Source organism: Aulonocara sp. 'chitande type north' Nkhata Bay, linkage group LG15 (assembly GCF_057382095.1).
Source record: "Aulonocara sp. 'chitande type north' Nkhata Bay isolate Kocher_YH1m ecotype deep benthic linkage group LG15, A_spYH_male_GT1.1, whole genome shotgun sequence".
Classification (NCBI taxonomy): Eukaryota; Metazoa; Chordata; class Actinopteri; order Cichliformes; family Cichlidae; genus Aulonocara; species Aulonocara sp. 'chitande type north' Nkhata Bay.
Genome location: NC_141358.1, coordinates 31,152,891 through 31,166,608, shown reverse-complemented (window position 1 = coordinate 31,166,608; position 13,718 = coordinate 31,152,891). Strand labels below are relative to the sequence as shown.

The following is a 13,718-nucleotide window of genomic DNA, read 5'->3' as shown; positions in this document are numbered from 1 at the left end:
ATCCAACCAGGCTGTCTGTCAGATTCCATTCCTACAAGACTGCTCAAAGAAGTCCTACCATTAAATAATGTGTCAATCTTAAATATGATAAGTCTGTGGGCTATGTACCATTAATATGTACCCCTACAGGCCTTTAAGCTGGCAGTAATTAAACCATTACTCAAAAAGATTTGATCCAGCTGTCTTAGCCAATTGTAGGCCAGTCTCCAACCTTCCTTTTATCTCAATAGTTCTTTAAAGAATTGTTGTAAAGCAGCAACAGAGGAATGGTTTATTTAAAGAGTTTCAGTCAGGTTTAGGACCTCATCACTCAGAAGGTTAAAAATTATCTTCTTATGACCTGTGACAAATAGACCTATCTCTTTGCTTGTCCTGCTAGACTTCGGTGTAGCGTTCGATACTGTTGACCGTATTTTATTACAGAGATTAGAGCAGGCCGCAGGTATTAAAGGTCCTGTGCCGCACTGATTTGAATCATATCTCTCTCCAATAGACTCCAGTTTGTTCATGTAAATGGGGAGTTTTATTCACACACTAAGGTTAATATTGGAGTTCCACAGGGTTCCATGTAGGACCAGTTCTGTTTGCATTATACATGCTTCCCCTAGGTCACAGGTGTCAAACTCCAGTCGTTGAGGGATGGGGTCCTTAAACTTTTGAATGTGTCCCTGCTGCAACACACCTGAATAAACACCTGAGGTGGTAATTCAGCCATTTAATTGATGTTACAGCAGCTCATGAGTGAATAAACATGGTGCAATAAAAGTACTTTTAGAAGTAGATTTTTTTCAAAAACTTACATATATAAGTAGGATTAAAGCAGGGGTCGGCAACCCTAGGCACGCATGCCCGAAGGGTTAACTGATGGCACGACCATAGTTGGACAGGCCATCGGGCATACCAGGCATTTGCTCGGTGGGCCGATGATTTTTTTTTTTTTTTTGGAACGGTATAAACAATGAAAGGTGGTGGATTGGCCAGACGCTGGCCGGTGTGTAAAAATAACTCAGTTGTTTGGTGGTGGCTATGGCGGAGCTTCCACAGATTCAGTAACATTAACAAGTGGTGGAGGCCAGCAGGTGGCTGGGGGAGAGGGGAGGCAGGAGGAGGAGAGACCCAAGGCAGCCGACGGTCCGAGTGTCAGGTGAACTGAACTTCAGGTAAGACGTTATGACCTGCAGTCTATCTGGGTCAGATATAAACCAGGTGTATATCTGAGTGAATCATAATGCAATCATATGGCACACTTACTTCTGAGGAAATTTTAAATGGCACTCATCATCAGAAAGGTTGCCTACCCCTGGATTAAAGTCACTGAAAGTGCAGGTCTCTGGCTCACCAACTGGTAACACTACCATTAATGGCCATTAATGATTATTGCGCCTATGTTTGACAAATCAATGTCTTCTATGTGAAAGGTATCACTTCTTTTCCATGACAACAAATTTTCCAAACTCAGCTAAAGCATTCTGTTTGTACACTGCTGTTTGATTTATTGATCAGTAGGATTTGAAGGCAGAAAAGAGGACAGCTAGTATGAGTACAGTAAAGAGATTTGCTAACTTTTTGGAAAAAAATCAATAAATAAATCAGCCATACAGCTTGTGAAACATCTGTTTAAATCTTGTTGAATTTAATTGGCTAAATTCACAAAAAAGCAGTTTTAGAGTAGCACCACATCTCACCTGATCACAGCCTTATAAAACAAGTTATGTTACTTATTTCTAATTACTTTAATCACACTGTACAGCTTGTCATGGCTAACAGATGGATTCAAGCGCAGACAGCGTTCTGGCAAGCAATAAAGGTGACAAATTATTGACACAAGAGTGAAACCACAGTGATTTATATATACAGTGAGTGGGGCAGGGGTCCAGGGCTCCAGGGGATAGAGGGGAGGAAATCCATGCTCGCTCTTCACTCAGTCCAAACGCCGCCACTCCTTTTCTCACGCACACTCACTTCTCCTCAGCCACTCTCGCTCCAATTTCCACTTATGCCGACACGCTCAGGGATCACAGGTAATGGTGGGTTGAATATATGATTGTTTGTGAGTGGAATTAAAGTTGAGCAGCACCACCATCCAAAATAATTTGCTAATTTTACTTTGGGAGAGTTTAGAGCTTAAAAAGTCAATGCTGCCAGTGAGGAATGGGAGCAGCTTTGATGTTCCATCAATGTGCAACCTACCACTTTAGACAGACACCAGCTGCAGAATCAGTACTACATTCAAAAGGAGGGAGGCACATCTTTTTAAAAAGAAAAATCTGCCTTGAAATTTTGCAATTTAGTTGAGCTCAGCACTGCAATGGTAATATGCAAAGCACACAATAATGTCCTAAAGTGTATTCTCAAGTTTTTCAAAATTAGAGAGACAACATACTCAGAGGAAGTCAAAGGAAAAGTTATGTTCCAAAAAGCAAGGATTAGGACAAAAAAGGAGATGTAAATGTGCCTGTGTCATCCAGGTCATCGTAGTCTAAGGAGCTTGGAAACGTTTCACCTCTCATCTGAGAATCTTCTTCAGTTCTAAGACTATAATGGTGGAGAGTCCCAGATTTAAGATGTAAATGTGTTAGAGGATAAACTTGTAGAGTAATTGTGATGAGCAATTCACTGTAAATTTACAAAATATTATCAGAAATCTCAGAGTTTCATTTCAAATTCATATGACTTTCTATTTCAGTGGAGCTGTCCAATGAAAAGGTTTCACAAACCTGCATAGTGAGGAAGAAATAAATTCTGTCTATTTTTCTTGCTTGAAGTTTTTTCATTCAAAACACACGAGTGGGAGGGGGGTCATTTCAGTAACTTAATTTGGTTTGTAAAGGCGTGTGTTATAAGTGCTGCCAGAAATGAGCTTCCACTGTGTAGGAAAATTCCCTTCAACCGTATGTCAGGTGGTGTGACTCCCCCCTCCCAAAGCCTTATTGGAGCAGCAGGTGGAGCTCCCTCAGCATCTCTCCTTCATATTATCAATACCATTGTCTTTGTGGACTCATAACCAGCTGGGATGCATCTCTGTGGAAATACTCCCCTTTATGTGGCAACTTTATAGCTAAAAGGAGCACAGCAATCACATCCTGCAGAAACTAGGTAAGTCTAATTTAGTTCACTTTAATAGTAAAGACTGCTATATTCATACAGAGTTTTGAAGCTTCTAAAAGGTAAAAAAGGATGAAAGAATAAAGCTATATGTATGGTTCTGTATGTCATCAAGATTACAGTGGATCCCTAACTTCTCTCAAGTAACACAGGGCCGCAGACAAGCAATTTCCAAGTGACAGAGATTTGAAGAAAACATAACTTTCTTCAGAAACCATTAATGCTTTATTTTAGTTACACCCAGATGAAACCCACCTAACACAGTAGGCCAGCTTTCATGTAGAGTTATTTTGAGTTTACAACAAAGTAGCCTACAAAATGTAAATCTATTTTTAGCAGCTTAAACTCAACAGTTGTCATCATGTACAATATGTTATCCTAACAGTTACACCTAAAACTTTCCAAGTAGGTCTTAAAAAGCTGCACAATGTGACGCCCTGAACATTATTTGTCTTACTGTACATCCAGTGGTTTTATTGCAGGTATTAGCATGTGAGCAAACAATGGAGGGAGCCACTTTATCCATCTTTGTTACTATCCAGAAGATCTACTACCCTTTACTTTGTGTCATCGGCATTCCAGGTTTGTATTGCGTTTGGCTTTCCATGATCTATCAAGAATAATGGACATCAAAATATAACAATGCACAAGACAAGTAGAAATAGAAATATGACATTGCGTATTTAGCTGCGGACGAGGATTAGGGCCACTGGAAAAAAGAAAAAGTGGGCACATCTTTTTTTTCTTCTTCTCCAGAATTCTGAGAAAAGTTAGAATTCTGACTTTAATCTCAGAATTCTGAGAAAAAAGTCAGAATTCTGAGAAAAAAGTCATCTGAATTATTTTTTCTCAGTCTTCAAGCCTTTGTCGCGTCGTTGTGATGTAATCGGCCTACAAATGCGGCCTCAGGAGGATGTAGCCTCTGAATTTGGACACAGCTACTCTGTAACCAACAACATTAGCTAACTGATGTATGCTAGCTACCAAATCCTTGATGAAATCCATGAGATGAAGTTTCCTAAATAGTTCCTGAATAGTTAAAAATGTGTGAAAACTGGACATCAGATTAATTTTGCTACTTACTGTATCTTGTGGATGTGTACAATATCATATGCATCCTTAGTTTTAGCTTTTATCTTTGACCAAATGATCAATAAACGAGTGTGGGCCTGTGTTCCTACTCTTTGTTCTAGGAAACCTCTTCACATTCTACATGATCTGTTTCCGTAATTGTGGGATGTCCAGCACAGCCATCATCTACCTCAGCTGTCTAGCTATTGCTGACATTTTCTACTTGGTGTGGGTAATTCTTATTGACCTAACTCTCGCCTTCTGGACCCTGCAGCCCTTCTGGCACTCTTACCCCTGGTGTAGCATTCTGGGATTTTTGCAGTATGGGTCACTCTACAGCTCCTCTTGGATTGTGGTGGTGTTCACCATCGAGCGTTACTTGGTCCTCCGCAGCACGGCTGTCAAACAGCATTTGTCACAAACTAGGGTCACTAAGCTTACCTGCATAGCTATTGTGCTGGTATCCCACCTGGTCTCTGTGCCTCTGGCTTGGATCAATATTGTCACACCTGTGAACCTCACAGTGGATGGAGAGAACATCACATTGCCCAGATGTCTATACCGCAATGAGACCTACACTACTGTTATAGTGTGGATAACTACATTCCTCTCAGGAGGAATTCCGATCGTGTTGGTTATCATTTTCAATTACCTCATTGGGTACCATTTGTGCAACGCCAGTAAGCTCTTCACTAAAGAGGAGTATCGTGTCATGCAGGGTAAAAGCACGAGGGACATGTTGAGGAGGACCATTCTCCTGCTGGGAACCGTCTCTGTGGCTTTTGTTGTGCTTAGCCTTCCTCGTTTTGTCACGTATTGCATCTTGAGGACCAACTACAATAATGAGAATTTTAATAGAAATGACTACAGCATTCCAATCAACGTTGCCGGAGACATTGCCAACATGCTGCAGAACCTGAACTCCACCACAAACTTCCTACTCTACTGTATGGTCAGTCGCCGCTTCCGGCAAGAGCTGGTCCAGGTACTGACTTGTAATGAGAAGGCACTTGAACTGGGCTCTGTCCTCACAAATACTACCATGAAAGTTTTTTCAGTGGTGGATCATAAGGCTTCATATTCCAGCAACCCTGTGTCTGTGGTGCTAACCAGTTTAAAACCTACAGAATAGAACGAACCGTGAATCAAGCCGTGAATCAAGGTACACTTACCTACTTTTATAGGCTGTATCCCCGGAAACTCATCAACTTCGATATTAACCTAAAGCCAGAATGATGTGTTTGGTTGGTTTACACAGGTAGAACAGTATCAGCATATACGCAGATGGTGTATATGAAAAACTTGTTTAACATAATATATTGCAAAAACAGATACTTGGGACGAATTCTGAAAAGGTGTCAAAATGTCAAATGAAGTGAGAGGACTTGAAAGAAAGATTGAAATACCTATGTTGGTGTCATGGCTCTCAATACATACAACAATATTAGATTGCAGCAAAAGCCCAAATTGGACAGATGGATGACCTGCTCTGAAACACCTCAACAATTTCTTGATTGCTATGAAGTTATACATATGTCCCAAAAAGCTGAATCCAACAGATAAACAGATATTTTGTGAATTAATGCCACAGATAAGCCTCTATTTCTTAAAAAAATTGTGACTGAGATTTAAAAATTTATTTTGTATTCAATATGACCCAAAATGAGTGACTGAGCCCATAAACTTAACCTCTCAAAACGTTTTCCTTCTAAGTCAGAAAGCCATTTTTCCATGGACTTCTATGGGACTGGGAGTCCTTTTGCATTCACAGCTATCGTCATCAGGTGGACTTGAGACAGAAGGCAGGTTTAAGGAACTGCATATTGGCTGAATTTTTCCAACCGGGGTCCTACGTCTATGTTTTTACTGTATGTGATGCCAACATATAAAGTACATCTACTGACATCGTCACCAACAGTCACTGGTTACTAAAGTTACATTATTAACCCAGAAGGTTGATTTTGGGCACTCTTGTTGTTTTAAAATCAACCTTCTGTACTACTGAAGGGTGTACTACCAAGGAAATAAGTCAGGCTTTCTTTGTATAAGCTGACTTGACAAAACCTAAAACCCCAGTCAGAGATGAGAGATATCACGCTATAATTTCTGCAACTTTCTCTGTTGAGGCGGCCTTTCTTTGCTGTGTCATATGATCTTTTTCCATACAAAATTATCCCTATGAATTCTGCCTATCATTCACAGTAGAGCTCTGGAACTTTAAAACTGGCCTGTACCTTAATAAAGGCGATGTGGAAATTTAGTTTGTTGGCAGAAGTTAAATCAATTTTATTGATTGACAGGTGCTCTTTGTGTGTGTTCTGCATTCTACTAACTGCGCTGTAAAAGAGCAGCAGATCAGAATCAAGTATATGAACATTTACACATTTTCTGCATCATCAGATGAATATTCCAGCAACATTGTGACGTTTGTACAGCTGCGCTTCATTTGCAATATCAGTGAGGTACAAAAGCCATGATACAGAGATACAATTTAAATTCTAATATGCAAAGAAAAAAAATCATATGCAAGTCCAGCCGTTTGTAAAAAGAAATCCTGAACATAACCCACTCCTGTTCAGGTTAAATTACCACAATTTTTTAGTCAGGTAGAAAGAAAGCCACTTTCATGACAAACAACTTAAAACAAGACTTTCTTGCTAACCTAGTAATCTAGCTTAATGACACACCCCTCTTGGTTTCTTCTTCCAAGCACAGGAATGACCAGTGTTGAACATCAGAAAGAATGCAAGTTTAAGATATTAAACTAGTTCTCTTTTCAGACCCAGAAGTTACTGCATTTTTTCCCATCCACACAAAAACATGGTATGCATTTTGCTCAAAGAACCATTATATACAACCTTTTGCCCGACTGTGGGCCTTTGTCAATACAGTTTATTTATAAAACAAAAAAGGAAAATCAGACTTGGGTGTGATATGGATCATGTCTAGTTATGAAACAAAAACATGTTCTTGTTTGATGGCCTTGAAAATGGGTCACTGTACCGTTTTATACATGCTGTAGTATATGTTCTTTACCTGTCAAGTCCTGTGTATCCTTTTCCCCCCTGCTGCTTCAATTTCATTGCTTCACAATGTGTGATGAAAACAAAACATGACACCTTTCCAACAAAACAGTTGAATGTGGCTAGCTGCAGCCTGCTTACCTGGTTGAAGAAGCAACCTGATTGGCAGCCCTGGAGTTCACGCTCCACACCTTTTGCATAAATGGGTCACGAGACTTCCAGGATTTGCATAAGACAGGAAGGAACAAGCAGCGGGAATGTTTCCTGTTTGCCACAAAACAGGTTTGTGCTGAGGCTGAGCAGCTTTAAGCGAAGGTAGGTGTGAAAACACATTGGCTTTGTTCTTTAACTTGTAATGTCAAACACCATGTTAACTTTTGACTCTTTTTTTTTAGTTATTGTTTAAAAAGAAATACCTGGCATTGCTTTTGATGAATGATTCTGACCTTTGTACTTGTTTGTCACGATCAGGTTACGCTTCAACCCACCTGTAGAGATCCTCCGTTTTCACTTGTTTCAGTGTGAAAAATAAAAGAACACATGAATACTTCTACCGAGAAGCGTTTGCCATATTAAGGGTAATGCTTTTCCCTGTGGTTCTAGTCTCAGTTTGTAACCGCCATGTTGATTTTATGTAGGGCGTTTTGCTGTGTGTGTGTGTATGTGCGTGCGTGTGTTTTTGTGTGTGTCTGTCTTTAAGGTGCCATGTTGCAACAGATTATTTTAACACTGCTTTCATTTTCACCACAGAGGCCAAAGACACTTTTAATTGGTAAAATAAAATTAAAAAATGGACCCTTATAAAGGTAGGAAGGCACAGACACAGAGCTATCAGCTTGCCAAAAATGCCATTTTAAGTGAAGTGAGTAAAAACCTGTTGATCTTTTCCTTCTTGCTTTCAGGGCCTTGTCCCCATCATAGCATTCCTGTTGAAATGGGTGAGACTCTGGACTTGGAACGGCTCCCCCCATGTGAACACTGTAACGCACACACAGAGACCGTCAAAAGGCTAGAGGCCCGTGAATTTGAGCCTCCACAGCGGGCAGCACAACAAGTGGGCTTGAGTAAATTCCCTGAGAACCAGTATAAGCACCAGTTTTGCATTAACTCCCCAGCAGCACCACTCTCGGGACACGTGAATGCCCCATTCATGGAAGATTTTTGGCATGTTAGCCTAAGACAGAAAGTGCAGTATAAGCAAGACCCCATAGGCCCTTCAAGCCAGCACCGGAGCCACTCTGTGGACGATGCAGAGTACTTGGAGCCCCCCCAACCGCTCAAATCAGACTTCAACAGCATCAACTATGTTAAAATGCCAATTCCACATATGCCATGTGAGTATGTCAGTGAATTACCACTGGATTGTTTCATTTAAGTAGATCTGAAAAATTATCCAATATTTACACAGAACACCGTAAAAGAGGTCACAAATTAAAGGAAAAATAATCTGTACCTTAATCCCTTACAATGTCTCAGTTTTTGCTGACATGTTTGGAGTCCACAGATTTACGTGGAAAACAAAAAAATACGTAATCCATAGGTTTCTCTACTGTTTACTGAAACCTTTCAGCATAAACAATCACACCCACAACTTTAGGCCTGTGAAGAAAAAAAAAAAAATCCAACCAGGTGAGCAGGAAAACAAATTCACACAGAAGTCAGCGCTGTTGTGCCACATTGTAACAGGCTGTAAAAATGTTAAGCATTTTAAAATGGGATTCTATAGGGACTGACAAGCTGGTGAACTGTAGCTTTTAGCTTCCTTTTTCAGCCCTGTTTGTTGATACTGTGTCATAGGACACTAAAACACCAAACTCATGCCCACTTTAAGACATCTTTACTTTGCGGCTGGCGCTCAATAACATGGAAACATCGAGTGTCCCATAACAAATGATAACTATAATTGGTCATATTGTGACTATGAATTTGACATATGATATTGAATGTCACTGAAAAAAATTGGTTGTAGGCAGCAATCATTTAAAACCATAATTTTAGCACTCAAGAACAAACAGTAAATGTGCTATTGCATTCCAGAAGCAGGACAATCTGCATCTCATTTCTGCTAAACCATCTGAAAGAGGAACTTATGTCTGCTCCTCTGTGTCTGTCTGCAGGCCACATGCCAATGCAGGGAAGCTGTCTGAAACAGCGCGCGTGCTGGCCTCCAGCAAACCTGCGCGGACGCGATAATTATTGTCATCAAGACCCGGGTTACCCAGCAGCCCGACACCAGGAGCCTCAACCTCACCAGAAAATGTTTGTCATTATGATCTACTAATTCCAGCATTGGTTCACTGGTGGAATACTTTCCCCAATACCGTATGTTGTGAGTCACTCTGTGGTCATTTCTCATCATTTCCCTCCACAGGAATCTCTCTCAAAATGGGCAGCAACTTAAAGGTGCTCTTAATGGTCACTGTGGTTCTGCGCCTCCCTATGCAACACCTCCTCTAGACGTGATGCATGAGGTCAGCGTGGGTTGCTCCGACCTTGCAGGCGCAGGATCAGGCACGAAGGAGATCAGGAGGACCATCAGTCTTCCTGAGGAGTGCAGTAAGTCCCACCATGTGCCAAAGCATGCATCATTCCCTTCTGTTTCATGTTTCCCTTCTGTTCAGGATAATGACTGATGGGTTTTTTGTTTTCTGTTTTTCCCCTCCCTCATTGACAGGAAGAGTTTTTATCACATATTCAGTGGACATAGCCAAGGAAATGTTCATGTTTGTTAAATTTCTCGTGGACCAAGGCTTTAGACCCTCAGTAAGTCCATCAGCCTTTGATTTCCCGCAGATGCTCACTCCACTTCAAATGTTCTCACTCGCTCTGCCTTTCCTCAGCTCGACATGTTTGACAGTTCAATCCGAAGCATGGGTATCAACCAATGGATGGACCGTTTTCTGAATGATGTAAGTGTGACGGCTGAGTTTGATTAGGCAATTCTTCAACTCTTATCACAGCTGTGCTGAAAAATTGACAGTGAGGATTGTTTTGACAGAAATCAGTGCTGATCATTGTGGCCATCAGCCCCAAGTACAAAGCGGATGTGGAAGGAGATGGAGTCGATGAGCATGGCCTGCACACAAAGTACATCCACAACCAGGTAAATGGCCTCTTAGGAACTGAGAAGCAAATATTTTCTCACAATGTCTCCCTCTTGTGGCTTTTCTGTATCATTATAGTACCTCCTCTCACATTTCAATTGCATGGAAGAATGAGGAAATACCTCCCAGGAACTGAAAACAGCCGTTCCTCCCAGATTCCTCACTGTGTTAGTGTGCCAGAGCAGAGTGCAGTCAAATTCTTCTGCTTTCTGTCAGAGCATCAATCACAATGTGTAATTGTTTCAATGTTAGGTGACAAGGAAAATACATTTTGGTTGAACTCATGAGTGAAGCCTTTGTTTAGTTCTATCACTGACTATCCTTTCACAATGGCACAGATTCAAAATGAGTACATCCAGCAAGGCTGCCTGAACTTCAGACTGGTTCCTGTGATGTTTCCCAATGCAGCCAAGGTAAGACTGATCAACACATGATTGGGGGGACGGACGGGCATGTCTTTGTGATTTGTGTGAACTGACCCTTTAATAAACCACTCACCATCACCCCGCATTGGAAGCATAAGTAAAACCTATGTGAGGAAATAAAACCCTCCAAAAAAACTGATTGAAAAGAAAAGGACAAATAAAGTTTACAGCTTTGCGTAGACTATAAACAGGAAAGAGATGAGGGCAGTTAGGTTCCAGGTAAAAGGCCCATGAATCCAGAGGATTACGTACATTGACTGTGCATGTTAACCCACGGCTACCCCTCGTATCCTCTTACAGGCTCATGTACCCAGCTGGCTTCAGAGTACCAGAATCTACCGTTGGCCCCAGGACACCCAGGATTTGCTTCTGCGTCTCTTGAGGGAGGAGCGCTACATCATCCCACACCGGAGTGCTGACCTCACCCTCACGTTCCGTCCTGTCTGAGAGCAGTAAAAAGAGGACTGGGGACAAAATATGTGGCATAGTTAAAATTGTTTACTTTACCCCAGATTTACTGATCTTTAACAGTGTTCAGTTATAAACAATCAGTGAAGTGGCACGTTTAACCTTTACAGGTAGATTAAACGTACTTGTTTATTTCCGACAAATCTGCTTTTACACTGGCCAATCAGAGCTTTTGCTGCTACTTTGTAGGTTTCATTTTGGTTTCTTATTCTTTCCTTAATATACACTTCAAATGAATTTAACCAATATTTGTCTACAAGAAGGCAGAAAGGCTTTTTTCTAGCTTATTATATTAGAAACATTAGTACATATCTGAAGTTGTGATTTTGTGCATGTGAAAGATCTGGCTTAGTCTTCACCAACACTTACAAATATCTGGATATTCAGCCACATAATTATTTATCTAATCTATTTTTTTCCTAACAGTGTACAGTTAAGTGCTGGGCAGGTACAGTGCTTTAAGAGTAATCTCAAAACTGAGAAGCATTAGTATATTTTGAGAAGTGTGTTTATTTTAAATATCTTTCAGCTCACAAGGCAACGCAGGCCACTACTACTACTAATGATAAAAAAACTATATAGAGATAGAGAGATATAGAAAATCAACCAAAAAAGGAGTGCTAAGTAGGACTGTTAAAAAATAAAAATAAAAATTAAAAAAAAATTCTGGATGTAAAATTGCAAAGCATTTAGAGAATTCATGATCTAGAGTAAATAAGTATCACTAACATATTTCTGTACATAATAGAAAAAGCTGAAAATTGATATTGAGCGGCTATGATTTTCAAGACGTGATTCAGCGGTAGACTGCATGGGCTAAGGATTTGTTCTGAAAGAGTCCGTGGATGTGATATCTGACTGCATTTACAAATGCACGTTCAAAAACCACGCAAACGCACAGACCACCACTATGATCCAGGAATACTTCTACCCTCTGGAGTAAAGATGAGAGTGAACATCCTGCTTGTTATCAGCATGCAGTTCAAATGCCAGCACGTATGATGGTATGGAGGGCATTGGTCCGCATAGCACCAATGCCTGAACTGTTGAGCAGTTGAAATCCTTCATTAAGCAAAGATTGTAAAATATTTTGCTTTCACAGCAACATGTACTCCTGGGTCTCCCCCAGTAAACACAGTGTGTTGTTTTTAGAAATGTACAGTAAAAAAATTCTGTTTCAATATTTGATGTTGTCTTGTCTTCATTCATTACCACCAAACCATGCAGTTTTTAATATATATTTTACATGGCACAGCTTTCAAGGAAATAATGTAGAAAATTAGAGGAGGAGTGTGGATTGAGGAAAGAGAATCAAGGAAGTGCAGAGAATTAGTAAGGAGGAAATAAGGGCGATGAATAAAAATGCATTTGGTCCAAATACCTGTAGAAGTGCTGAGATGTCTACAAGAGATGGAAAGTGATTTAAACAAGACTACTTAACACAATCTGTGTTCAGCATGAGAGCATGTCTGAGGAATGGGGAAGAACTGGTACTGATTTTCAAGCTATGCAGGGATAAAGTTGTTGAGCCCTGCCATGAAGCTATGTGAAAGCGTTGTTGAAACTAAGTTAAGAAGAGAGGGGATCATCAACAAGCCTGAGTGTGGTTTCCTGCCAAGAAAGTGCATTACACACATAACATTTACTTTCAGTCAGGAGGTCAGGAGTGACAGAAGTATGTAAAGATGGCGCACAACATTTATGAAGACGGTAAAACAATGGTAAGGTGTGCGGTATGAGTGCCAGATGGGTTCGAGTTGGGGGTGGAATTACATCAGGGATCAGCTCTGAACCCTCCTTGTTTGCAGTGGTGATGGACAGGCTGATAGATGAGGTCAGACAGGAGTCTCCGTGGACTATGATGTTTGTAGGCAATGTCTGGGAGAGGTGGAGGTATGCACTAGAGAAAAGCAATTAAACTGAATAAAAGCAAGACAGAAATCATGCAGCTGAGAGGGAGAGAAGTGTAACAGTGAAGCTACACGGAGCGGAGGTGTCACAGTTCTGGGCGTTTTGACCCAGTATTTTGAGTTTTCATGTTTTAGTTTGATTTTGTATTTTTGGTTATTTTCTTGATATATTTGATGATGATGTTCTATGTTCCGGCTTATTCTGGTTTATGTTTAGGTCTGCCTGTGTTAAGTCTGTGTTTCTTAGTCTGCGTCCTTGTGTATTGTTTCCTGTTTTATTTTGAAAGATTGTGTCTTATGTCAGTATGTCCAGCTTTGCTCCTCCTGTCTTGTTAGCCCCAATTTCTCCCAGCTGTGTCTCCCTCCTGTTTCACATTCCCTAATCACCTCAGTATGTATTTTAGCTCTGTGTTTTTCCCTGCCAGTTGTTGCATCCTCCATGTTTGTTGTGTGCGTGTTCGTCGTTGTCTGCCTTCAGGTTAGAGTCATTTGCGTCTCCAGTCTAGTTAGTTTAAGTTGTTGTTTATGTATCGCCAAGTTTGTCTCACCAGCAAATAAAGCTGCCGTTTAAGTTAATGTTTTGTCTCCGAGTCCTGCACGTGGGTCCAGCCA

At 40.7% G+C, this 13,718-nt stretch overlaps 2 protein-coding genes across 2 annotated transcripts; both read left to right on the top strand.

Moving 5' to 3' along the window:
- Positions 1–3,608: 3,608 nt before the first annotated feature.
- On the top strand, positions 3,609–5,308 carry LOC147313384 (putative G protein-coupled receptor 139). The gene is made up of 2 exons (XM_086263766.1): positions 3,609–3,687; positions 4,299–5,308. Exons 1-2 carry the CDS (start codon positions 3,609–3,611, stop codon positions 5,306–5,308), a joined length of 1,089 nt encoding a protein of 362 aa, XP_086119892.1.
- Positions 5,309–7,415: 2,107 nt separating this feature from the next.
- traf3ip2a (TRAF3 interacting protein 2a) lies at positions 7,416–12,382 on the top strand. The gene is made up of 11 exons (XM_086262876.1): positions 7,416–7,514; positions 7,671–7,777; positions 7,950–8,005; positions 8,102–8,533; positions 9,317–9,458; positions 9,571–9,755; positions 9,874–9,962; positions 10,040–10,108; positions 10,198–10,302; positions 10,642–10,716; positions 11,029–12,382. The coding sequence occupies exons 3-11, from the start codon at positions 7,990–7,992 to the stop codon at positions 11,173–11,175; spliced, it is 1,260 nt and encodes a 419-aa protein (XP_086119002.1). The 5' UTR covers positions 7,416–7,514; positions 7,671–7,777; positions 7,950–7,989; the 3' UTR covers positions 11,176–12,382.
- Positions 12,383–13,718: the final 1,336 nt, after the last annotated feature.

Coding starts and splice junctions, on each gene's coding strand:
- traf3ip2a (XM_086262876.1), top strand. Junction 8,534..9,316: donor GCCAATTCCACATATGCCAT/GTGAGTATGTCA, acceptor GTCTGTCTGCAG/GCCACATGCCAATGCAGGGA. Junction 10,717..11,028: donor TGTTTCCCAATGCAGCCAAG/GTAAGACTGATC, acceptor ATCCTCTTACAG/GCTCATGTACCCAGCTGGCT.
- LOC147313384 (XM_086263766.1), top strand. CDS start 3,609: ATGGAGGGAGCCACTTTATCCATCTTTGTTACTATCCAGAAGATCTAC. Junction 3,688..4,298: donor TTGTGTCATCGGCATTCCAG/GTTTGTATTGCG, acceptor TCTTTGTTCTAG/GAAACCTCTTCACATTCTAC.